Source organism: Podarcis liolepis (assembly GCF_965112155.1).
Source record: "Podarcis liolepis genome assembly, chromosome: 2".
NCBI classification, from domain to species: domain Eukaryota; kingdom Metazoa; phylum Chordata; class Lepidosauria; order Squamata; family Lacertidae; genus Podarcis; species Podarcis liolepis.
The window spans coordinates 7,339,387-7,366,430 of record NC_139555.1 but is presented as its reverse complement, the minus strand read 5'-3'; the positions used below and the strand labels follow the sequence as shown (position 1 = coordinate 7,366,430).

Here is a 27,044-nt window from a genome sequence, read left to right as displayed (position 1 = left end):
ACATCTCACTGCCAATATTAAAATATTGGTAGCAGGGACGCGGGTGGCGCTGTGGTCTAAACCACTAAGCCTATTGGGCTTTCCGATCGGAAGGTTGGTGGTTCGAATCCCTGCTACAGGGTGAGCTCCTGTTGCTTGGTCCCTGTTCCTGCCAACCTAGCAGTTCGAAAGCACGTCAAAGTGTAAGTAGATAAATAGGTACCGCTCCGGTGGGAAGGTAAACGGCGTTTCCGTTCGCTGCTCTGGTTTGCCAGAAGCAGCTTAGTCATGCTGGCCACATGACCCGGAAGCTGTACGCTGGCTCCCTCGGCCAGTAAAGCGAGATGAGCGCCGCAACCCCAGAGTCGGCCACGACTGGACCTAACGGTCAGAGGTCCCTTTACCTTTAAGGTAACGCATATGTAAACTTGGTGCCATGAAAGAAAGGTTTTGTTTGTTTGTTTGCATGGTAAATAAACAAAAGGAGCTTCAGGTAAAATGCCATTGTACAACAGGGATGAGGAATCTATGGCTCTTCAGTTGTTGCTAGACTACAACTCCCAACATCCTTGGCAGTGGACCATATGGGCATAATGGCTAATGGGAGTTGGAGCCCTGAGGGGCCCAGCTTTCCCACCCCTGATGTGCAAAGTCTGTTTTCTTTGTGAAAGGAATGCTTTCACATATGTTTGGAGAGAGTCCAGGCCTACAGTTGAACCTAGTAACCTTGCAGCTTCCTGCTTGTTAGGTCAACAGCAAATCTGAAGGAACAATAATGTTGAGAGGAGGCCCGGCTCCCTCGGCCAGTAAATGTTGAGTGTCCCGGCTCCCTCAGCCAGTAAAGCGAGACGAGCGCCACAACCCCAGATTCGTCCGTGACTGGACCTAACAGTCAAGGGTCCCTTTACCTTTAGCAGGTTTCCAAATGGCTAAATTGAAAAGTCCCCCCCCAAAACCCCCCACCATTCAGAGCTTACATTGGTTAGAAAGCTGCAGCTGATTCTTTTTCAGATTCTGAACTGGCAGTATTCATTCTTACTTTCGTAGCTTGAAGGCTAGACTTACTGCACTTAGGTCTACATGGGGCTTGAAGAGACTACTCAGAAGTAATGCAACACATGGTCTCGGCATCCAGAAAAAGATGGGTAATCAGAAACACATTAAACTGACATTCCAGGGTCTTCACTGGCTCCATATAGCTGTCTGGGCCATTGATGAACCACAATGCCCAAAACAGCCTGGGCTATATATATTCATCATGTGTCCCAGCAGGCCGCGCTTCTGAACTAAACCATTGGGCTAATCATTGTAGTGTATGCCCATCAGGAATGGGCCATGATCAACAGTCTGGGGATTACTAGTGGCTGTGGGAACAGCCAGCCAGCCAGCAGGGCCAATGAATAATCCAGAGCCACAGGGCGGCCAAGAAGCAAGGTAGAAATCAAGGCAGAAGTCAGTGGAAAAACTAGGGGTCAGTGAGCAAGCCAGATGTCAGGACCAAAAAAATAACCATGAATACAGGAACACACCACAGCTCAGGAGGACCTTGTTGCTCAAGCAAAGTTGGACTGGAAGAGGAAGCCCTCTTATACTTCCCACAAGTCAAGGAATGGCCAACTTGGGTAGATGCTGTCTTGTCCAGGGCCTGAAGGTGCCTGCAATTCAAAGGTTCACAAACTTTTTGTAGAAGACTGGAGGCCATTTTTTGGAATATCTTCAAAGGGAGTGCATAGGAAATGGGCACTGAATCTTCCATTCTCCCTTCTGAGTCTTACTTCCCTGCAGTCCATTGCTCAACCTGTTTTTCTCTGTTCCTGTCCATGATTAACAGAAGTGAGCCATAAGCAGAGAAACATGGCTGATGCAATTGCATGAGGGGAAAGAGAGTGGACTCAGTGCCCTCACCCCTATTTTATATGTCAATAGGATGGACATGTGGAAAGGCTTTGATTCCTAGTTTTTCCAGGAAAGTTGCTCCAAAACCATTCAAGATGCTGTTACTGTTTGGGCTGTTCTGGTTCTGAAGAATGGCTGGGATTGGAATGAGAAGTTTGCACAGGATATGATTTGTATCAGTTACACCCAATACAAAACTTAAACTTCTCTGCTTTGATTCCAGGGCACAGGACTCTGTATGTTGGGGTGCGGATGCCTTTAATGAGACAGACCCACAGACATCACAGACATGGCCAGAAGCACAGGAAGCGAGATCGGGCGCGACAAATGCAAGAAGAGCCTGGGTCTAATGGTGAGTGTGCAGTTCTGGGTTACTATGTGATGTGAATATGACAGTAGGCCAAGTGTCCTGTATAGATTTCCAATACCTCAGAGACAGAAGCTTTCCCAACATGGCTACCATTAGATCCTTCAATAGAATCGTAGCGCTGTAGAGTAACTTTTTTTGCTGTACACATCTGGCTAGGTAGTAAATGTATTTACTAGGTAGTAAATGTATTTACTAGGTACATTTACTAGGTAGTAAATGTAGTAAGTAGCTAGCAATGCAGGAAGTTGCTGCCTTTGCACAAATCTTCATTATCTGTGGTACTGCATATTATTCTTTTGCATGTTGTGTTCTTATGCTGAGGGGCTGCTCCTGTAAGCTACTAGTCCCATGTCTAGAAACATTGCAAGGCGTCTCCCTCTTGTCCTTTTTTTTTTGCAGGATATTCAAAAGGGGACGGGAGCAATTAATCATGCTCTCAAAGCTCATCTCCCTGTTTGTTATTTACCTATTGCTCTGTTTTCTTAGATTCCCCATCTCGGAGAGTTCAGTTTATCATTGGCCTGGAGGAGGATGAGGAACATGTCCCCCATGACTTGTTCACAGAGATGGATGAAATCTGCGTGAAGGAGGATGAAGATTCAGAGTGGAAGGAAACAGCAAGGTAAAAATGCAGGACAACAGCTGTACGCCAGCTTCCTGTGTGGTCAGTTTAGCTCCAAAGGATTAAGCCAGAAGCATTCTTAAAGAAACAAGTAACCCTTTCCCCTGCTTATGGGACCAGAAAGTTAAATGGGCAGACTTCATCCTGAATGCTGATGCTGAACAGATGACCTTCTGTTACGTGGGTTGACAGAGATGTGCAAGGGGATTGTCAATACAGTAACATATCTGTGTGGGATTACTGTAAGTCTTGAATGAAGAATGGAGAGTAGCACCCAGTTTTACTCAGGACAGTCTGGCAGGCCAGGATTTTGCATCTGGAATTCTACCATACTTTCTGCTCCTGTTCCAGAATCAGTTCCAGATGTCTCAGTTCTAATGGTATCTGGTGGGTACTGCTGACTCCAGAGGTTTTACTAATGTTATATATGGGCTGCTTTGAACATGCACACAAGCTTCCTGAGTCAGCATGAGATGGTAGTGCCATCACATCAGTCCAATTGAGGAGGCTTTTCATCATTGGCTGCTGAGCCAACAACACTGGAGAAGGCTTCCAGGCTTTGCAGCAGGACCTTCTGGATTCCAGGAAATCCGGTCTCTGGGCTGATTTGTTTCTGCTGAGCAAAGAGCTGCCAAGCTGCTGCCAAATGCCACTGTGCGTCTCTAGTTCATAAGTGCCTTAAATGCACTTCCAAACCTATTCAAAATACATGTGCTAATGTACCTGCCAAGCTCACACAAACCAAAGCACATTCATTGTTGCTTTGCCCACTGGTGACATCTACTGGCAGAAGACGTGTTGTTGCTACCCGCCATTGCTTTCTACATTCAGCCTTGGTAGCTCCAGATGTTTCCATAGGTGTTGATTTTCAAAATAAACAAAGCAAGTGACTGGTAACTCCTTCTGCACCAGTTTGTTTGTGAACACTGGGAGAATTCATTCTAGTAATCTGCATAGATCACAGCTTCATAAGCCTTGGTTTCTCAGAGCCACTACAAAGCAGGGAACTGCTATTTTGAGCCCCCTGAAGTGGCAAAATGTAAGACTCTCAGTGCTCTCTGAAAACAAGAAAACCATTGCCTCATTTATGTTCTACTGACAGCTTCCCATAGCAGCTGATTGTATTTTCCTTGAAAGATACTTCTCATATTTTGAGAATACTTGGCTTTAGGTAAAGGTAAAGGTACCCCTGACCGTTAGGTCCAGTCACGAATGACTTTGGGGTTGCTTGCTCATCGTGCTCTATAGGCCGAGGGAGCCAGCGTTGGTCCGCAGACAGCTTCTGGGTCATGTGGCCAGCATGACTAAGCCGCTTCTGGCGAACCAGAGCAGTGCACAGAAACGCCATTTATCTTCCTGCCGGAGTGGTACCTATTTATCTACTTGCATTTTGACGTGCTTTCGAACTGCTAGGTTGGCAGGAGCAGGGACCGAACAACAGGAGCTCACCCCATCGTAAGGATTCGAACTGCCAACCTTCCGATCAGCAAGCCCTAGGCTCTGTGGTTTAGACCACAGCGCCATCCGTGTCCATTCTTGGCTTTGGGAAGTGGCAATAATTTATAGGTAGAGTACAAGCAGTGCTTGCAGAAGCTCCTATGTTCAGTCATTGGCATCACAGATTAAAGGATTATGGGTAACAAGTGGAAGGTGGTGTAGAAATACTTAAAATAAAAATAAAAAGGCCCATGAGGCCACCACCTTGCTGAAGCTAAGCAGGTCTAGTGATTGGGTAAGAGGCTGCCTCCACCTTGGGTTCTGGGAAAGGATATAAATGTAATAAAACAAATTTGCACATTGGTACTCAGCACCAGGGTCAAGGTTTTTTGTTTTTAAAAAAGCTGTTCCTACTGATTTGGATTGTGTTGGTGTCCATCACTTGCAGGTGGGTGAAGTTTGAAGAAGATGTGGAAGATGGAGGAGAGCGTTGGAGTAAACCCTACGTTGCAACCCTCTCATTGCACAGTATCTTTGAGCTGAGGAGCTGCATCATCAATGGGATTGTCCTTCTGGATATGAACGCAAGCACCATCGAAGAAATTGCAGGTGCCCGTTAAGGATGATTAAAAAGGAAAGGAACAGAGTCAGCTTAAGGTGGATTAGAGCCTGAGGCAGAAAATCCAAATGGCATCCTCCTGCTTTGCATACAGCAGACCCCAATTCCACTGCCTGGCACCTTTTCTTAGTAGTGGGGTGGAGATTAGAAGGATTTTTTTGCCAGGGACCCTGGAGGGCTGTCTCCTGTCAGGCAGGCAGTACTGAGCCGTATATGGGCCAAGGGTAAAAGGCAGCCTCATATATTCATATTAAAGGTAAAGGGACCCCTGACCACTAGGTCCAGTCATGACCGACTCTGGGGTTGCGGCGCTCATCTCGCTCTATTCGCCGAGGAAGCCGGCGTACAGCTTCTGGGTCATGTGGCCAGCATGACTAAGCCGCTTCTGGTGAACCAGAGCAGCGCATGGAAACACCGTTTACCTTCCCACTGGAGCGGTACCTATTTATCTACTTCCACTTAGACGAGCTTTCGAACTGCTAGGTTGGCAGGAGCAGGGACTGAGCAATGGGAGCTCACCCCGTCACGGGGATTCGAACCGCCAACCTTCTGATCAGCAAGTCCTAGGCTCTGTGGTTTAACTCACAGCGCCACCCGTGCCCCTTGTTATTATTAGTAAATAACCACTAATAACCTTAACCACTTGGAACCAGTTTACGCACAAGATTGCCTTAACTCATATATGACCACTCAGCCACTTCAGTCTCTGGAACTGGCATTTGTAAGAAACCAGTCTTTAAATGTGGCAGTATCACTTTGAAACTCCCTGCCTATTGACACTAGGCAGGTACCTTCCCTGCACTCTTTGGGGCACCTGCTAAAAACATTTTTCTTTAGACAAGCCTACCCAGACTTGGACAATGTTGATGTATGCTTTAATCTGTATTTATTTGACTGCCATAAAAAAAAATTCAATTGATGTTTATAACTGTTTTCACTGCGAATTTTATTGTTTATTGTCTTTGTTGAACTTCTTTGAGGTTCTATCTATCTATCTATCTATCTATACATGATATACCGTATTTTTCGCTCTATAACACGCACCAGACCATAACACGCACGTAGTTTTTAGAGGAGGAAAACAAGAAAAAAAAATATTCTAAACGAAATAGTGGATATATGATTTTTGTGGTTCATGCTGTGGCCACAGACATGTGATCTGACAGTGAGTTTGGAGTAGCCCAATGCAAAAATCCTAAGGATCCATGTGGATCCGTGCTTTGTAACCACGGAGGAGGGAAGGAAGGGGAACCATGGATCCTCTGCTCACGACTGCAGCAGATCCCCCCCGCCACCCGCAGGCATTCGCTCCATAACACGCACAGACATCTCCCCTTACTTTCTAGGAGGAAAAAAGTGAGTGTTATGGTGCTAAAAATATGGTATATATAAAGCAATCAAGTGGTTTATGAATTTTATGGATTGCAATAAAATTTTAATGACTTGGAGTTTCTCCCTTTCAGACATGGTTCTGGATCAATATGAACCTTCTGAGGAGATTGATAAGAAAACCCGTAAAAAAATCTGGGAAGCCCTTTTAAGGAGTCATCACCATCAGAATGGAAAGAAGAAAAACATCCTCCCAATTGTCCGCTCTTTAGCTGATGTCTCCCAGAAAAAAACTGAACCTCCCTCGACAGATAAAGCAGGTGAGAGTCCCTGGAGGTCTGTACGGTCTGGTTGAATTAGCACAATAACCCGTGCATCTCCTATCATGCCTCCCTAGCATCCAACCAGTCTTCTCAGTGCCACCTTTGTTCTGTTATGGAGTCCAGGGCAACATACACATGGTTCCCAGGAAGTCTCGCATCCCGACATAGACCTGCTTAGCTTTAGCAAGTTGGTGTGCTTGTTTGCCTTCAGGTGCTACTCTGGGACCCTTATTCTGCCTAATTTGTCCTCCAGCACTAAAAAGGTAAAGGACCCCTGACAGTTAAGTCCAGTTGTGAACGACTCTGGGATTGCGGTGCTCATCCCGCTTTACTGGCCGAGGGAGCTGGTGTTTGTCTGCAGACAGTTTTTCCGGGTCATGTGGCCAGCATGACTAAGCCGCTTCTGGCAAAACCAGTGCAGCACATTTACGGCATTCACCTTCCCGCTGGAGTGGTACCTATTTATCTACTTGCACTTTGACGTGCTTTCGAACTGCTAGGTTGGCAGGAGCAGGGACCGAGCAACGGGAGCTCACCCCATCGCGGGGATTTGAACCGCCGACCTTCTGATCGGCAAGTCCTAGGCTCTGTGGTTTACACCACAGTGCTACCCGTGTCCCTACCCACCAGCACTACCTGGGTTCTAATATTAAAGGGCACTAGGGAGGTCATTGGCTCATTTGGGCAATACTCACCACCCCCTGTCCCCAACTTAACCTAGCACATGGAGCAGAAGTGAGTGCATACAACTCTCCTGCGCTGCCTCTGCTGTCGTTGCTTGAAAATGCAGAGACTGGTCATCTCATCTACCGTATTTTTCGCTCTATAAGACACACTTTTTCCCTCCTAAAAAGTAAAGGGAAAGGTGTGTGCGTCTTATGGAGTGAATGCAGGCTGTGCGGCTATCCCAGAAGCCAGAACAGTGAGAGGGATCGCTGCGCAGTGCTCCCTCTTGCTGTTCTAGCTTCTGGCTTAGCCCCTCAGTCCCTTCCCCCACCTCCTGGAAAAGCCCCCAAGAGCCGCGCTCCCTTTAAAGAGCCGCGCGGAGCGTGTGTGCAGCTCTTGGGGGCTTTTCCCTGAGGAGGTAATCCTGCATATTGTGTGCAAATTGTGTAAATGAAAATCAGCCTTCTGATTTGCACAAGAGCGGGATTAAATCAGATGATCTGTTCCAAGTGGTCAGGCAGAGAAGGGGACAACATACAAAGTGGCAAGGAAGGAGCTATGTGCACTTGTTTCCTTATGTACGTTAGGTTGGTGGGATTGTTGTCCAAACTGGTGTTGGCACTAACTTGCCTTATACACCCAGTCGATATCTGTGGTCTGCTGGAGAGCATCTCCTGCAAATGCCAGAGGACTCAGAAGCCCACTCTGGTGTGGCTGCCCCTGTTCTGTGCTTCATGGAAATAGACGAAAATATTTTTGTTCCAACATGCCACCCCGAGTGGATAAATGCGTCTTTCCTACAAGTGTCCACTTGCTTGTTTTGATCTTTTTTTAGTCTTGTTTTAAAACGTGTTTACTGTTCTTGTGTTTTTAACTGTTTTTATCCACTTTGTGGGTAAATCGCATCAAGGTGGTGGTTTAGAATAATTGTAATTACAGTAGCAATACAGTGGTACCTCAGGTTACATACGCTTCAGGTTACAGACTCTGCTAACCCAGAAATAGTGCTTCAGGTTAAGAACTTTGCTTCAGGATGAGAACAGAAATTGCGCAGCGGCAGCAGGAGGCCCCATTAGCTAAAGTGGTGCTTCAGGTTAAGAACAGTTTCATGTTAAGTACAGACCTCTGGAACGAATTAAGTTCTTAACCTGAGGTACCACTGTACTCTTTTTAAAAATTTATTTTTTAAATTTCCTTTTTTGTTGATATACCGAGAAAAAAAAGGAAGAAAAGCAAAAATCCAAATGAAAATAATAATGAACACAAAATTATTTACAAAACCATAAAGCAATATTTGGTCTTTGAACTATAGTCCCGACCTTACATCTATTCCTTACTTCAATTATATATTACTTGTTGCCAATACACATTTTTATCATAATTTAACTAATCCTTAATTTGTCTTAGGTCTCACGTCTTTCTTAAAGCTACTACTGAAATTATTCGAATGCCGTGACAGAGTTTAAACAGCTGTAATTATTTTTCAAATATACTTTAAAGACCTCCCATTTTGAGACAAATTCCTGTTTCGGTTTATTCTTTATTTTTTTCTGATAGACTATCTAACTCCGCATCTTCTGTCAATTTTTGAGTCCATTCATGAATAGAGGGGATTTCATCACTCTTCCATTTTGCAGCAATAAGAACTCTTGCTGCAACTGTATCATATGAGGAACGGCTAAGGGAGCTGGGCATGTTTAGCCTGGAGAAGAGGAGGTTAAGGGGTGATATGATAGCCATGTTCAAATATATAAAAGGATGTCACATAGAGGAGGGAGAAAGGTTGTTTTCTGCTGCTCCAGAGAAGCGGACACGGAGCAATGGATCCAAACTACAAGAAAGAAGATTCCACCTAAACATTAGGAAGAACCTCCTGACAGTAAGAGCTGTTCGACAGTGGAATTTGCTGCCAAGGAGTGTGGTGGAGTCTCCTACTTTGGAGGTCTTTAAGCAGAGGCTTGACAACCATATGTCAGGAGTGCTCTGATGGTGTTTCCTGCTTGGCAGGGGGTTGGACTCGATGGCCCTTGTGGTCTCTTCCAACTCTATCATTCTATGATTCTATTCTATGATTCTATGATTCATATAAAAAGATACCCTTCATTTTTTCCGGAGTAGCAATACTCTTAATGAAGATGCACCACCCACATAAAAATGGATATGTGGATGAAAAGAAATGCTTCATGTAATTTGTCCTGAGAAAAGTGTGTGTGTGTATGTGATTTCATGCATATAAATGTGCACTTGGTGAAAATGTATCTATAGATGGTGATATTCTGAAACTAACCATTAACATGCAATTTCATCTAGAATTATTTCTCTTCATTTCTTCCTAGGAGTGAGCTCACCAAGTGCCCCACCTCCTCCAGGCTTGGACGCTAAGAATGGAATAATCCATGATATTACCCCAACAGACTTAACTAAGGTGCAATCTTCTTTGCTCGTCTGTTCAACTTAAACACTGTCGTTTGACTCTCAGTTTACTTATGTTGCTAATAAGATATATAAATCCCCCCAATAAGATTCAGTTCAAAATTAAAACAATAAAATTGTGTTGTTTGGATTGCAGAAGAATCTTCTTCTTTTTTTTTTAAGAAAGCAGTGTGATAATGTGTACCCCTAGGGATATGCAAAACAGTTGCAAAGGGTACACAGCATATTTTTATATTTTTTATCATAGTAGAACTTTTATACAGTGGTACCCCGCAAGACGAATGCCTCGCAAGACGGAAAACCCGCAAGACGAAAGGGTTTTCTGTTTTGGAGGCGCTTCGCAAGACGAATTTCCCTATGGGCTTGCTTCACAAGACAAAAGCCCATAGGGAAATCTCCAGGGACCTGTTTTAAATTGCTGGCGGTTGGGAGCAAAGACTTTCGCCCACAGCCGGCCTTCAGAAGAGGTCCTGGACCTCTACTGAAGGCCGGCGGGGGGCAAAAGTCTTTGCTCCCCCCCGCCTGCCTTCCCGGGACAGTGGAGACTTCTCCGCTGCCCTGGGCTATCTTAAAATGCTGGCGGGCGGGAGCGAAGCGTTCGCTGCCGACCCCCAGCATTTTAAAATCTCCCCGGGACAGCGGAGGCTTCGCTCCCGCCCGCCAGCATTTTAAAATCACCCCGGGATAGCAGGGGCTTTTAAAATGCTGGCGGTCGGCAGCAAAGCCCTCCTGTCCCCGGAGCTTGCGGGGCGGGAGGTGGGAAGAAGGGCTTTTCTTCCCACCGCCAGGCTTCAGAACAGCCTTCTGAAGGCTGGCAGTGGGAAGAAAAGCCCTTGTTCACCCCCCCAGCCTTCAGAAGAGGTCGGGGGACAGACTGTCCCCGGACCTGGTCTGAAGGCGGTTTCCCTAGGAACGCATTAATTGATTTTCAATGCATTCCTATGGGAAACTGTGCTTCGCAAGACGAAAAACTCGCAAGAAGAAAAAACTTGCGGAACGAATTAATTTCGTCTTGCGAGGCACCACTGTATTGTATTATATATAATAAAGCAATACCGTATATTTCTGTAGAGCAGGCATGGCCAAACTTGGCCCTCCAGATGTTTTGAGACTATAATTCCCATCATCCCTGACCACCGGTCCTGTTAGCTGGGGATGATGGGAGTTGTAGTCCCAAAACACCTGGAGGGCCAAGTTTGGCCATGCCTGCTGTAGAGGTATGTAGAGTAGAACTGTAAAAGCAAATTGCTGCCCGGAAGCAGATGGCCATTATAGACTGTCTCTTGCTAGATTATTGACACATAGTCCTGGTCCATAGTGTTTAAAATGTATGGTGAATTTGCAGCTGTACACTTAAAGGTAAAGGTAAAGGGACCCCTGACCATTAGGTCTAGTTGCGGCCGACTCTGGGGTTGTGGCGCTCATCTCGCTTTACTGGCCGAGGGAGCCGACATACAGCTTCCGGGTCATGTGGCCAGCATGACTAAGCCACTTCTGGCGAACCAGAGCAGTGCACGGAAACGCCATTTACCTCCCTGCTGGAGCGGTACCTATTTATCTACTTGTACTTTGACATGCTTTCGAACTGCTAGGTTGGCAGGAGCAGGGACCGAGGAATGGAGCTCACCCCGTTGCGGGGATTCGAACTGCCGACCTTCTGATCGGCAAGTCCTAGGCTCTGTGGTTTAACCCACAGCGCCACCCGTGTCCCAGCCGTACAATTAGGCGTGGGCATTTTCACAGGAGAGACAATAGATGAGAAAAGGGTTGAAGATTCCTCACTGCTTGCCAGTTCTTCCATGCAATTGTCCTTCCTGCCCCTGTTTTACTGTGACAAGTGGACTTTGGTTTTCCTTGCAAGAAATAGCTCTACCCTCTCAGTTTGCTATTTTGAGTGTGTCCAGACAGATCTTGCTGTTCTTGATCAATTGGCCAGTGTGGAATGGTCAGTTAGGTAAAGGCAGGCAGATCTCTGGTTTCCTGTAGCAGGAATATTTATTATGAAGGAGCAATTGTTTGTTTTTTAATGAATACATTTGATGTAAAGTCTTGATGGCTTATCTGATCCCTTGTTACCCTGCAAAAAAAAAAAAAAGTCCAAGTCAGTGAAGAGGGAGTATCCCCAAAATTATGTATGAAAAGGAGGAGTAATCACAACAATACGAAGACAACACGTAGGCTAATAGTTAGTAGAGAATATATAATAGAATAATGATATCATTCAAATTATAGGAATAAGACAATCAAAATTCATATACAGTGGTGCCCCGCAAGACGAATGCCTCGCAAGACGGAAAACTCGCTAGACGAAAGAGTTTTCCGTTTTGGAGGTGCTTCGCAAAACGAATCTCCTATGGGCTTGCTTCACAAGACGACAATGTCTTGCGAGTTCCTGCTGGTTCCCCCCCCCCCTTTCTAAGCCGCTAAGCCGCTTATCAGCTGATCCGATCAGCAGATAAGCCGCTAAAAGCAGCTAAAAGCAGCTAAAAGCAGCTAAAAGCCGCTAATAGCGCTAAGCCACTTATCAGCTGATCCGATCAGCAGATAAGCCGCTAAAAGCAGCTAAAAGCCGCTAATAGCGCTAATAGCGCTAAGCCGCTTATCAGCTGATCCGATCAGCAGATAAGCCGCTAAAAGCCACTAATAGCGCTAAGCCGCTTATCAGCTGATCCGATCAGCAGATAAGCCGCTAAAAGCCTCTAAAAGCCGCTAATAGCGCTAACCCGTTAATCCTTCAATGGGCTTGCTTCACAAGACGAAAAAAACCGCTAGATGACGAGAATCACAGAACGGATTCTTTTCGTCTTGCGAGGCACCACTGTATACAACATAGCAGAGTGGTAGTAAGGGTTGTCAAGCCGTGTGTTCAAAACAGATGTCTAAGGACAGTCTCACAAAGCCTCTCCTCCTCCCAGAGGGGAGTTATTGTGAGCGGAAGCTGTTCCCGCGTCGTCAGGGGGGCTTGTTCGGCCCCCTGTGTCATCTCCGGCTGCTGTGCTGCCCCCTAGCAGGCCAGCCAGTAGGGTTGGCCCAAAGGTGGGGTTTAGCCTCATCCAAGCGGCCGCGGCAGCCTTCGCGCCTCATTCTGCTCCTCGGAAGACATCGGATCACCCACCCACCCGCCCGCCCGCCCTCTAGGCTAGGTTTATGCTCTTGACCTTGCTATGGACCTTGGTCGGTCACCCTGGTTGTCCAGGGGGCCTGGTAGGAGTTTTTATCCATTTGACTAATTGGCACCAGCCTCTTGGTTTTTCGCTTACCTCATAGCAAATCATCACAACTTTCCCAGTTTTGGCGGATAGGTATTGGAATATGTGTTGTGTGTTGGAGGGCGGGGTGTGGCCATCACCTACCCTGCCCCATGTTGGGTATTCCATTAAAGGAATCCGGTGGTCGTGGATCCTGCCCAATGCCCTGCTGGTGGCTAGGGCCATGGCATGACGCCCGGTGACATCAGGGGGAGCTTCAGTTGTATTTGCATCAACAAGCTCCTCCCACTGGTTGTTAACCTTCAAATGACCCCTGCTGTGTGGGTAGGGTCATATATAGGTTGTTTGATCCAGTGCCTAAGCCAATACCGCTCACATGCTGTAACCAATAAAAGTTGTGACTTTTTTCAGCCCATTAACCTAAAATACTTGTGTCCTTGTCTCTTATTCACCACGACATGGATCGGGTCCTTGACTCACAATAGTCTTTCAAAAGTTGCAACAGAAGACATATTGATAGACTTTACTTTTGAAACTTTTGAGACGTCTTCTGTTATTCCTATAATTTGAATGATATCATTATTCTGTTATATGTTCTCTACTATTAGCCTACGTGTTGTGTTTGTGTTGTTGTGTTTGGTTCTTATTGCAACACAGGGGTTTGTTTTGGGTGAAAAGGCCATGTCTGGGAGGGTGAAAATGCTTGCCAAATTGTATCTCAGCCCTAGAAATTATGCCCTGTTCTTTGGAATTAGGCAGAGCTTCATTTTATGAAGAAGATTCCCACTGGAGCAGAAGCCTCAAATGTTCTTGTGGGAGAGCTGGATTTTCTTTCTCGACCGGTTATTGCCTTTGTGCGCTTATCACCAGCCGTTCTTCTCCCAGGCATGACTGAAATTCCTCTTCCTACCAGGTAAGAGTTGTTGTTACTGTTGTTTTGTTGGTTGCTGTTGTTGTTTAGTCGTTTAGTCATGTCCGACTCTTCGTGACCCCATGGACCAGAGCATGCCAGGCACTCCTGTCTTCCACTGCCTCCCACAGTTTGGTCAAACTCATGCTGGTAGCTTCGAGAACACTATCCAACCATCTCGACCTCTGTCGTCCCCTTCTCCTTGTGCCCTCCAACTTTCCCAACATCACGGTCTTTTCCAGGGAGTCTTTTCTTCTCATGAGGTGGCCAAAGTATTGGAGTCTCAGCTTCAGGATCTGTCCTTCCAGTGAGCACTCAGGGCTGATTTCCTTCAGAATGGAGAGGTTTGATCTTCTTGCAGTTCATGGGACTCTCAAGAGTCTCCTCCAGCACCATAATTCAAAAGCATCAATTCTTCGGCGATCAGCCTTCTTTATGGTCCAGCTCTCACTTCCATACATCACTATGTTTTGTTGGTGTTGTAGGCTTAACAACAACAACAACAATTTCTGATAATGAGAACTTGTATGCATGCCTGTAATTTGCCCAGCTGTCATTTGCATTTTTATTTTTGCAGAATTTGGAATTTTGTGCTTAATTATTATTTGTCTATGACGGGGGGCGGGGGGAAGCATACTGAGATTTGAGGGCAGGCATTGGTATTAATAACCCCTTTATTATTGGGGAAAGGTTCCAAACTTCTGATTGAGGGACTGACCAAGTTTCTTAAATGATATCTGCCTTTCCACACTTTGAGGCAAAATTGCCAGTCATTTCCCCCCTGCTTTTCTTCAAATTAGGATAACTGAAACTTGCTGATTGAGCAAAACCTCAAAAAACCCCAAAAGAGAGTAGAAGGCAAGCATTTCTACACAGCAGAAAACCTATATAAAGCAAGCATTTATGTTTTGTACCATTATGATTTATTTGGAAACCAGAGGTCTTGGGTGCTTGTACTTGGGAGATTGAAGATGTATATTGATAATGCTCTATATTTACTCCAGGATATAACATTTGCTGCATAAAGTGTGGAGATGGTTTCCCTCTGGGGAACTGACCCAGATTAATATTTTAGGAACCTCTAGGCTAGTGAGTAGGGAAATCCGGAATGTTCCTTCCCTTCTGTTCCCACTTGATATGTTTCATGCCGCCGCCATTGAAACCATTGTTGTCACAGGACAGGAAGAAGGTGCAATGCCTGAACTGGAAGAGAGGTTGATGTCACCTACCACCCCAACTTCCCCCAAATGAATGAGGGCCAAAGGAAGCCTGCAAGCATGAACTAGCCCCAGTTGGTTGGGGCTGGGAGGAAAGTGAGCTTGACAATTCAGCTTGGTGCCCCAATGGAACTTGACTCTGACTGGGTATATCTGGGATCCCAGTCCTCTCCTCACTGTGATCATTAAACTTTGGTTACCAGATTTTTTCCAATGAATCCGGGGACACTTTTTTTTCTTAAGCTGAGTACCATATAAGGCGACTTTTGAACCCCAGAAAATCTTCTCCAAAATCGGGGTCACCTTATACGCTGGGTATGGTTGTGGCAGATGGCGACGGATGTGCGGGAGGCAGCCAGGCAGTGGCTGCGGGCTGGAGAGAGTTAACCTGCGCGGCGACAGCTGCGTGGAAGGCAGCCAGGCAGTGGCTGCGGGCTGGAGAGAAGAACCAGCGGTGACTCTTTCCACCCACTCCGTTCCAAGCCCTTGCCCTCTCGCTCGCTTGCCCATCCTGCCACCATGGGGACTGCCGGATAGCAAGCAGCTATCCCGAAGCAGCAGCAACTGTAGCCTCCCCTTCCTCACAGGTGAGGTGGTGTGTGGCTTCGGCCAGGGCTCCAAGGAGCCGGGCATCCCCATAACTGCCAGAACCACCAGGCGGTAAGCACAGCCTGCCGCTTTTCTGGATGGCCAATCGAGGCTCGCTCACCTCGCCTCAGGCTGCTGCTAGTTGGCTGCAGGCGGGGGTAGTCTTATATGGCGAGTATATCCCAAACTCTATATTTTTACAGGAAAAGTTGGGGGTCGTCTAATATGCCCAGTCGCCTAATACGCTGGAATCTATGGTAGCAACAGGGAGTCAGTAGTGGGGATGGTGAGGCAAAAGACCCTGGGCCCAAGCACACATGCATCACATTCATCCGGTACTATACCAGCTGCACTGGCTCCCGGTGGAGTACAGGATCAGGTTTAAGGTGCTGGTTTTAACCTTTAAAGCCCTCTACGGCCTAGGACCCTCGAACCTACGGGATCGCCTCTCCTGGTATGCCCCAAAGAGAAACCTACGGCCTGCAAATAATAACATCCTGAAGGTCCCAGGCTACAGAGAGGTTAGGCTGGCCTCAACTAGAGCCAGGGCCTTCTCGGCTGCGGCTCCAATCTGGTGGAACACTCTGTCACAAGAGACTAGGGCCCTGCGGGACCTGACATCTTTCCGCAGGGCCTGCAAGACAGAGTTGTTCCACCAGGCCTTTGGTCAGGGCGCAGACTGACTCCCTCCTCTGGCAACCTGCACATAATTTTGCTTAATTGGTTGCCATCAATTTGATTTTAATTAATTTTTATAATGAAATATTTTTAGATTGTGTGACTATTTGACTGTTTAATTATTTGATTGTTGTTAGCCGCCCTGAGCCCAGCTTCGGCTGGGGAGGGCGGGATATAAATAAAATTTATCATTTATTATTTTTATTATTTTTATTATTTTTATTATTATTATTATTATTATTATTATTATTATTATTATTATTATATTGTATAAAGGTGCAAAGCCCTTCTTTTGCACCCTGTGAAACATAAATGCGCAGTTTTTTTAAAAAAAATGGGCAATGGTGCGTTGCCCGCCCATGACTCCTGAACCTCCCCTGATCTGTCAAAATAAAGGGGGAAGGGGGCAGGAGATCTTCACCGCCGGACATCCCTGGTTCCCCTTCGGCAGTGGCGGCAGCAGCGAGCAGCTCCTGAAACCAGCCAACTGCGCTACCAGGCTGGCTCCGGGCTTCTGAGGCTGCCACTGCCACGTTTCCCGGGGACAGATTTGCAAATCTGGGGACATTCTGGGGACGGAATTTGTCCCGGGACGGATTTGCAAATCTGGGCACTGTCCCTGGGAACTGGGGACATCTGGTAACCCTACATTAAACTGTGTCACAGCATCATGGATATAGGTGGTTGGGAGGTCGTGGAAGACAGGCATCATCTGAGCCCAGTTTTTCTTCCCATACTTTTGAAATGTTACATGTTACATACTTGGCTTAAAGAAGGCATCCCCAAACTCGGTCCTCCAGCTGTTTTGGGACTACAACTCCCATCATCCCTAGCTATCAGGACCAGTGGTCAGGGATGATGGGAATTGTAATCCCAAAACGGCTGGAGGGCCGAGTTTGGGGATGCCTGCCTTAAAGGAATGTTAACTTCTCAAAGCCTTAAAAAACGTCTGCCCCATTCCCTCCCCCTCTTCCTAGGTTCATGTTTATCTTGCTGGGTCCATTAGGGAAAGGACAACAGTATCATGAGATTGGAAGGTCAATGGCTACCCTCATGACTGATGAGGTACAGTAAAATACAAAATATATTTTCACCCCTTTTGTTTGCATTGCTTTGCCTTTCTGCCATAATTCGAGCTTCAGGAAGAATGTCACAATGATAAGAGAATAGAAATGCAAAACTGTTGCTAGAAATATGAGACATTTTGCTCAGGTTGCTACCCATTTTGTGAAAATCAATTTTTATAACAATAAAGAAGCAGATACATTAACATTATACATTAGAATAAACTATATGAGCATTGTTTGCAACAGATTATTGAAAGCATATATACTTCAATGGTCATCCGACCCATTCTATATTCAACCATACTCTTTTTTTGAGTATGGCCTGGTAGAAGACTTTATACCCCAACAGCCAGCATATTGCTCCCGCTTATAAGATAATACAATGAAAAATATGTAATGAAAAATATAATGCAATGACAAATATCTTGTTACCTATTTTTCAGGACAAACAAACCAATAGCTGAGATTGCAAATTATTTATGTGGCAAAACATCATGCAAATTTCATATGGCTTTGTTGTTGTATGTAATATAACAGACTGATGGCTTTGTCTTGATCTCCTGTCTACAGATTTTCCATGATGTTGCTTATAAAGCTAGGAACCGTAACGACCTTTTAGCTGGGATTGATGAATTTCTAGATCAGGCGACGGTGCTACCACCTGGAGAATGGGATCCATCAATTAGAATTGAGCCACCAAAAAATCTCCCTTCCCAGGTAAATAATGACTTTCTTCTCCGGTACACTAGAACACGATGGCTGTGTTTTTGGAAGCGATGCCTTTGTACTCCATAGGGTGGTCCTTTGATTAGGTGGACAGCGTTAATAGTGTAATCAAAACCATGTTACATTTTAAGCCTTTCCACCTGTTTGTCCACACTAGGGCCCTGAAGCAGAGTCTGTTCAGCCTTTTTGGAACATTGAACTATAGGGGAAAGGCCCCTGTTGTCTCTCATATGCTATTGCACATGACGTACAGGATTTGGCTTTTGGTACCTTTGTTGTAAACATCATTTTTTGAGAGTTTGTCCGATGGAAACAAATGACTTGCTGCAGGCTGAAACAAAAGGGAAATAATATGGGTGGGGCTTTTTTCTGTCCACCATGAACTGCAATAATTGAGAACATCTGGCTTTGTCTAACCCTTTTGTCAGGAAGGAGTTGTACTATCTGTGACCTGCCAAGCTGAATGTAGCTCACCAGCCATGTAGCCTGTTAGAGGCTCCTCTTCTTCTTCTTCTTCTTCTTCTTCTTCTTCTTCTTCTTCTTCTTCTTCTTCTTCATCCTTGACTGTCTAGACCAGGCTTCCTCAACATTGGCCCTCCAGATGTTTTGAGACTACAATTCCCAGCATCCCTGACCACTGCTCCTGCCAGCTAGGGATCACGGGAGTTGTAGGCCAAAAACATCTGGAGGGCCGAGGTTGAGGAAGCCTGGTCTAGACTGCTAATGCACTTTTCAGAGCAGAATACACTGAGTTGAGTTGGAGTGTTCACCTATTATGGTGGAAGAATGTGGCCGACGTGGCTCACATTTGTAGTCTTTTGTTGCAAATTTGTGACTCCATCACCCATATATAGCTTTAAATGATTTCAGTCATTCTCCCTTGCTGCCCTTTTGCCTAGAACCCCATCTCATTTCCTTCTTTCAAATTCCACCCTACAGAAATTATGCACAAAGATAATGAACCCGTTGGGTGATTGCTTCAGTGTCAGGACAGAGGACAGCTTGCCATAAATATAGCATACCTTCATAGGCAGAACACTGATTGACTCAATCCACTGTCTATTGCTTCTTTCTTTCCTTATTTTCACTTTCTTAGTTCCATTCAAGCCCAAATGCTGTTTTCATGTCTGGATTGGCTCCAGTTACTTTCACTCACTTAATGAACTCTTCCTTGATTCCTTGGATAGAAATTAATGGGATTGTTCATAATGTTCCCACTTTATTAGGAAAAGAGAAAGTTACAGGGAACACCAGGAGCCCCTAATGGAAGCATTAGCCAAGAGGACGCAGAAGATGATCATGGTGGGCCAGAACTCCAGCGAACGGGAAGGTATGTTCTAGGTGCCTCAAATGGTTTCTGCTAAAGGCCACCTTCCCTCTTCCATAGCACTAGAGCTTGCAGAGTGTTTATGGCCATCCAACAAAATTGGCAGTAGATTCAAGGCAGACAAAATAAACCACAATTCTTCACACAACAGGTAATTTAAAGTATGACCTTCACTGCCACACAAGTTGGTGATACACAAGTACAACTTCTGTTTTTGAAACATTGGTCCAGGTGGCTTTCATAACATGGAGGGCCCTAGTCAGAAGGCTAGTTAGAAGTATGAAGTGACCCAGCAGTAAACCTCATTACTTTTTTATAGTGGAGATTCAGAAGTCCGAATGATTCTAGCAAGTGCAGATGCCCATTTATAAGTAATGCCCAAATTAGCCACAATTCAGGCTGTCGTTTTGTGAATTGGTCATCTGGTTCCCTATAGACAACAATTTTATAGAGGATCAAGGTGGTGTGATGAAGATATCATCCTCCACTATCTGCATGTGTGTGCGTGTGAAAACACACCCACACCCACACCTTTCACCCCACACTCATTTGGGGTGAAATAAGATTTTTGCAGAACCTGACATGATAATTGGATGAGCACGACTAACACTACAATCATACCACTTTCAACTATGCCTCTGTCCCTCTTTTGTTAACTCCGCTGTGGAAATCAAATGATGTGTCTGCCCACCTTTTTCTTGTTGATCTCCCTGTATTTTCTTTGCAGGCTGTTTGGTGGCTTGATCTTGGATGTGAAACGGAAGGTTCCTTGGTACTGGAGCGACTATAAAGATGCTATGAGTTTGCAGTGCTTAGCATCCTTCCTCTTCCTGTACTGTGCCTGCATGTCTCCTGTGATCACCTTTGGGGGGTTGCTTGGAGAAGCAACAGAGGGAGAAATAGTAAGGAAGTTCCCCCCTCTCCTTTCATGTGTTATGAATAATTCCTAGGTAGCATTGCAAAAAAGCAGCAAGCATTTAACTTAACTGCTGCTCTTCTACATTTCAGGTTTGTGTGCTGTTCAGCATTAATAGAGCCAATGTTTTTATCTCACTGTGACAGACTTCATCACTCAGTTTTTGTGGCCAGTGACACATCTCTGAAGTTATGGAATTTTAAACCCCCAGGAGAATGTGGCCTTCAGATGTTCATTTTTTACAGAAGACACATTCTCCATAATCTCTTTTAGAACAGAGGGTGAGGGTATGTACTTAGGATTCCTCACCCTGACAGATGGCCTCTGAACACTTTTCAACCATGCTTTGTATTCAGTCAGAAAATGCTCAGTGGTCGGACTTCCTTTTTATTTGATTTACTAGACTTATAGACAGAATGCAATACTTAAAGGACATTCATGAGTCTGAATATAAATTAAAGGGTGACAGCTATTTGGGAGTAGGTTGATCCATAATAATAAGGAGTGTGAGAAATAACCTGCCACTGCAGAAAGCAGAGGCTAAGGGCTATTGAACCTGAACACTGGTGTCATTTGAAATTGCTTCCTGAGCTATCTATCTCCACACAATTGGCATATTTGTAGGGTAAGGGTGATTTTTCTTTATACTGCTGCACCTCCCCCACTCACCACAAACTCTGCCAAAAGGAATACGTGGTGGTGGTGAGACAGACAAGCAATCATTGCAAAGAGAATGCCGAAGAAGCCAAAACATGGAGGCTGTTCTATAGGTATCAGAATCTCTGAAAGTTCTAATTTCGCCTCCAATGTAGAATTTGTAGTTAGTTAGGTGAGCTGAATGGACCAATAGTCTGACTCAACATGGCCACCCTTCTGTTTTTACCTGTTCACACCTGCAGAGTGCAATAGAATCCTTGCTTGGAGCCTCAATGACTGGGGTGGTGTATTCCCTCTTTGCTGGGCAGCCTCTCACCATCTTGGGAAGTACTGGGCCGGTACTGGTCTTCGAGAAGATTTTATTCAAATTCTGCAAGTAAGGCTGTGTGCTCTCTTAAGGGGCAAACAATTTTTATAGTTTGAAAATAGGACGTGGAAGAGAGACAGAGACAGACAGAGACAGAGAGAGGGCGGTCGGTCTGTCGGTCTGGTGAATGGACCTAATGTTTCTCCCCTTACCCCACTTCCCTGCTTTGGTGTGATCTGGGGCTAATCGTGATGCATAGCAAGCCGGGGGGGGGGGGGAATGGAAAATGGCAACCTGCCATGATTTTGCTACTCATGATTTGCTATGTTGTTCCCTAAGTTTTATGTTGTGAATTGCCCTGATACAGTGGAGCCCCGCAAGACAAATGCCTCGCAAGACGGAAAACTCGCTAGACGAAAGAGTTTTCCGTTTTGGAGGTGCTTCGCAAAACGAATCTCCTATGGGCTTGCTTCGCAAGACGAAAATGTCTTGCGAGTTCCTGCAGGGTTTTTTTTCCTCCCCCCCCCCTTTTTCTAAGCTGCTAAGCCACTTATCAGCGGATCCGATAAGCCGATAAGCCGCTAAAAGCCGCTAAAAGCCGCTAATAGCGCTAATCCGCTAATCGGTCAATGGGCTTGCTTCGCAAGACGAAAAAACCGCTAGACAAAGAGAATCACGGAACGGATTCTTTTCGTCTTGCGAGGCACCACTGTATCTGTGAATGAATTTAATAAAATACTAAAAATAATAAAAATAACTGGAGAGGGCCAATGCCCCACCCTCCTCTTTACTCTCACTGAAATGGTTGAATGCCATCAACCAAGATGCTGAACTTTGGAAGTTCAATTATTTAATTAAATTAATTTGTTTCCAGTCCTTCATCACACAATGTGGTCCACATCCAGTGGAAAAGACACATGCGGAGAGCCCTACCCACATGGCGTTGGGCCTCTAAACTTTAAAAAAGTGGCAGAAGATAAAGCGATGATATCTGCGATTAAAAGGGTTCATTGTGGCTGGAGATAATATTTATTACTGTGTGTAATCAATAGTCGAATTCAACTGGACTTAACCGTTCAGGGGTCCTTTACCTTTACCGTACAAGGATGGTAGAGTTTGGCCACAAAGCAAAACAGAGTCAATAGCATTTTAGGATCATTTACTTAACTCTATATTGCATTGCAGCTTTTTTCTGTTCTGATTATGGGTTTGAATTAAATACGTTCTGCAATGGAGAGAGTCTAAATTGGTCTTCTTCTTTTTGCAGAGACTATGACCTAAATTATCTCTCTCTACGAACTTGCATTGGCCTGTGGACTACATTCATGTGCGTCCTCCTTGTAGCAACTGATGCCAGCTGCCTTGTGTGCCACATAACTCGCTTTACAGAAGAAGCGTTTGCCTCTTTGATCTGCATCATTTTCATCTTTGAGTCTCTAGAGAAACTGCTTCAGTTGGGGAAAACCTACCCATTTCATATGCACACGGATCTTGATCAACTGAGCTTGTATTAGTGAGTTACTGTTGCTCTTCTTGTTTAAATGTAGCCTATTGATTTTTCTTTTGGTTTGTTTGAATTCGCTGAGTGCTCTGAGAATGTCTGATGCACAGAACTGGGAAGCAAAGGAATCCCCCCCTCATTCCAGCAATGGTTAAGCAAATACTAGTGTATGATAGATTCACTGAAATGACACGCCATAATAAAAATACATCTAGGTATATCAGCCCATTCATATATTGGAGGCAGTGGAGGAAATAATTTTAGTTGGATGGAGCTCATTTAGTTTTTTTAAAAAAATGATATTTATTGAGAATTTAAAGTTACAGAGATAAAAAAAGGAAAAGGAAAAACAAAACAAAAAAGAAAAGGAATTAAACAATACAAGTCAGTAAAAACAAAAAAACAAAAAACAAAACACACAATACATCAAAACCAAAAACAAAAGCAAACAAAAAATTTAAAATCAAATCCAATATTCCCAAATCTTTATCTTTCGTTAACTTGTTTCATCGACCTCCCCACACCTCCCTTTTTTGTATTCTAGTTATTAATTATCTCAGCAAATCCTTTCCATCTTTCACTATATTCTGTCATTAAATTACCTTAATTTATTTTAACCTTATCTTACCATAAAAAGCCCTAAAGCTTAAAACTTAAAACTTATTTATACATAATTCCTTATAGCATTTCTACTAAAGCCAAATAGTTTCATTCCAGCATTTTTTCTAACACTCATTAATTTTACAATAATTCTCTAAATGATTTTTTAAACTTTCTTCCAATCTTCATCCATCATCTCATCTTCCTGGTCTCGGGTTTTGTCAGTCCTTTCTATCCCTTCCATCTAGTCTAGAGAGCCAGTGTGGTGTAGTGGTTAGGAGCGGTAGTCCGTAATCTGGGAAACCGGGTTCGTGTCTCCGCTCCTCCACATGCAGCTGCTGGGTGACTTTGGGCCAGTCACAATTCTTTGAAGTCTCTCAGCCCCACTCACCTCACAGAGTGTTTGTTGTGGGGGAGGAAGGGAAAGGAGAATGTTAGCTGCTTTGAGACTCCTGAAGGGGAGTGAAAGGCGGGATATCAAATCCAAACTCTTCTTCTTCTTCTTCTTCAACCTGGTGACCTTCTATCCGAGGCTCTTAAGTCTTTTCCATGTCCCTTCCGCAGGTCTTCTTCATGTTTATACCTGCACTTTACTTTGTCTTCTGCTGATCTTATTCTTGATTTCCTTCCTTTCTCACTGAGGGGTAGATCTCGGGGAGACTCCAGCTTGACAATATCTTTATCCCTTCTCGACAGGTCAGCCCATTCTCCATAGTCAGCACTGAAATCCAAAAAATATTTGAAGGCATGTTTCAAAGTCCCTCCCAGGTTAAGGGCCCCCACAACTCCAAACTCCCCCTGGCCCAAAACCAGATCCCAAAAGTCAAAGCATCCCTGCATAGGGGGATCTATCCAACTTCCCATCTCCAAACCAAACAGTACTCCATCTCTCCAAATCTGACTTTTTCCAGGTTCAGTCGTCAGAAACAACAACTTATGTTCCTGCAAGGCCGCGGCTCTCTCCATTTCTATTACTTGAGGTTCAGCAGCAACCTCCTCCTTTGTCTTCTGCACAACTTGCCCTGTCAAAGCAAATTCCTGGGTTGGTTCCTGAGTGGTTTCTATATAGTTTTCACTGTTTGTCCAAAATTGCTAACTGCAACAGTCATCAAATCCATCTTCTCATGTAGCTGTTCCAGTAAAGCGCTTGTCTTGCAAAAAAACAAGCACTAAGGCTTCTTCTGGGCACATTCTTGTTCAAGGTCAATGTCTGGTTCCCATGATCTTTAATCTCTACAGCTGTAGAATTCCCCAGATCGACTCCAGCAACAGTTTCACAAGCTCCCTCTAGAGGAAACAATTTCTGTTTGTATCCGTCTTTTTAAAAGCAGATCCCGCAACAAAATTACTTTCGTTTTTCAGATATTTTGTTCCTTTTAAATGCAAAAGGAAACATTGGAATCAATGAGAGCCAGTGTGGTGTAGTGGTTAAGAGCGGTAGTCTCGTAATCTGGGGAACCGGGTTCGTGTCTCCGCTCCTCCACATGCAGCTGCTGGGTGACCTTGGGCCGGTCACACTTCTCTGAAGTCTCTCAGCCCCACTCACCTCACAGAGTGTTTGTTGTGGGGGAGGAAGGGAAAGGAGAATGTTAGCCGCTTTGAGACTCCTTAAAGGGAGTGAAAGGCGGGATATCAAATCCAAACTCTTCTTCTTCTTCTTCTTCTTTTTTAACTATCTGTCAAAAAACGTTTTATTCACAGTCAATGAACTTCTCCAAAGCGTCTGTCTCTGACACCCCATTCCCAGGTTCAAGACGGTGGAAATTTATCTTTCTTTACTCTCTCTCCTGCTGCAGGTTTAAACAATCTAAGATTTCCCCCCTCTTCTCCTGCTTCCAAGGGGGGTTTGGTAGTTTTAATGGATGGAAATTTAGTCCTTTACAAACGACTTTCCAGACTTTAGCTTGCAATGTCTTTGCTTCAATCTATTTACAAAAGCGGAAGGCGGACTTCCTGTTTAGACCTTCCCGCTTCGGTGCCAAATTAAGATGTTTCATAGTCCAATTTTCCGTTCTACTCACGGGTAGTTGTTTAGAGTCCAATTGTCCACAGGAAAAAGTCAGCGCTCTCTGGCAACAGCAATGCGGCTTCACTCCGTGAAAAGAGCAGTCAATTCGAAACACCACGCCGCTCACCCCATGTCGCTCCGGATCCCCGAAACCGGGTTTCCCTGCAAGTAGGGGAGGCGCAAAAGGTGCCAGCTGAATCCCACATCTACAGGCTTCTCCCGCCTGTGGTTTTTAGTGGGTCTCCGCCTTGCCGTGGCGGTCCAGACCCTAATTTCCACGAAGTGGATTCCTCCCAGTCAGAGGAAATCCACCATTGCCGGAGGCGCTAACCCGGAAGTCTGGAGCTCATTTAGTGAAGAAGATAACAGAGGTCATTCAAAGGATTTTTATACTGTACAGTTACACATATACGCAGACCCACACTTTCTCTCTGGTATGGATATTGACATTTTCAATTTATAAAGGTTAATTTATAAGCATTTTGGGCACTTATCAGTCATGGCCCATACTGTAGCATAGGGTGCATTCCTTGACCTATTTCTCAAGGGGGTTGTTGTGTGTGCTGTTTATTTAATGGTTGTTATATCTGCCAGCACATCTGTTCCAGGTGCAGCGTGCTGCAGCTGCTTGTTGTTGTTGTTATTTTCATACCCGCCCATCTAGCTGGGTTGCCCCAGCCACTCTGTGCTGCTTCCAACAAATATAAAAACATAATAAAACATCAAACATTAAAAGCTTTCCGATACAGGGCTGCCTTCAGATGTCTTCTAACAGTTGTATAGTTATTTATTTCCTTGACATCTGATGGGAGGGCGTTCCACAGCGCGGGCGCCACTACTGAGAAGGCCCTCTGTCTGGTTCCCTGTAAACTCACTTCTCACAGTGAGGGAACCGCCAGAAGGCCCTCGGAGCTGGACCTCAGTGTCCGGGCTGAACGATGGGGGTGGAGACACTCCTTCAGGTATAGTGGGCCAAGGCTGTTTAAGGCTTTAAAGGTCAGCACCAACACTTTGAATTGTGCTACCCATACTGTGGCATAGGGTGCATTCCTCAAGCTATTTCTCAAGGGTGTTCTTGTGTGTCTCATTTATTTACTGATTGTTATACCTGCTAGCACTTCTGTTGCAGGTGGAGTCTGCAGGGAGGATCAAGAAAGTCAAACTACAGTTCAGACAGGGAATTAGGACCATGGACAGCTCCAAATTCTGGCTGCATATAGGCAGCAGCCATTACCAGGCAGACTAGAATATTGCTCCAGCAATGGTCTGGAGCTAACGGAAGCTTCGTACAGTGGACACGCGGGTTGCGATTCGGCGCTTATGCACATGCGCAAAGTGCGATTTAGTGCTTCTGCGCATGCGCGAAACCCGGAAGTAACCCGTTCTGGTACTTCCGGGTTTCGGCGGTCCGTAACCTGAAAAAACGCAACCTGAAGCGTCTGTAACCCAAGGTATGACTGTACTAATGAGGAACTACTGGTTTGTAAAGTGGTCATGTGATCCATCCAGGCATGGAAGTAAAGTCGAAGAGGGGAGGCAGGGCCACCAGTTCAGGCCATGAAGTTAAAAGCAGCTCTGTTGAGTTTTTCCTCTCATGAAGGATTGGGGCAGAACAAAGTCTCAATTGTGGGAATGATTCCCAAGTAAATGTTTTCTGAA

At 45.1% G+C, this 27,044-nt stretch overlaps 1 protein-coding gene across 4 annotated transcripts in view; it reads left to right on the top strand.

Annotated features, from left to right (window-relative positions):
• SLC4A8 (solute carrier family 4 member 8) overlaps positions 1-27,044 on the top strand; it is a 60,217-nt gene that overhangs the window by 12,876 nt on the left and 20,297 nt on the right. For all 4 annotated transcript variants that reach the window (XR_014521216.1, XR_014521217.1, XM_083484437.1 and 1 more), the window contains exons 3-14: positions 2,099-2,227; positions 2,732-2,867; positions 4,753-4,913; positions 6,387-6,572; positions 9,578-9,666; positions 13,639-13,796; positions 17,254-17,341; positions 17,914-18,060; positions 19,296-19,399; positions 20,124-20,298; positions 21,212-21,345; positions 22,544-22,789. Coding sequence is in view for 2 of the 4 variants with exons in the window: in XM_083484437.1 (XP_083340563.1) it covers positions 2,099-2,227; positions 2,732-2,867; positions 4,753-4,913; positions 6,387-6,572; positions 9,578-9,666; positions 13,639-13,796; positions 17,254-17,341; positions 17,914-18,060; positions 19,296-19,399; positions 20,124-20,298; positions 21,212-21,345; positions 22,544-22,789 (1,753 nt within the window). In the remaining 2 variants the exon portion in view is untranslated. The remainder of the gene's footprint in view (positions 1-2,098; positions 2,228-2,731; positions 2,868-4,752; positions 4,914-6,386; positions 6,573-9,577; positions 9,667-13,638; positions 13,797-17,253; positions 17,342-17,913; positions 18,061-19,295; positions 19,400-20,123; positions 20,299-21,211; positions 21,346-22,543; positions 22,790-27,044) is intronic.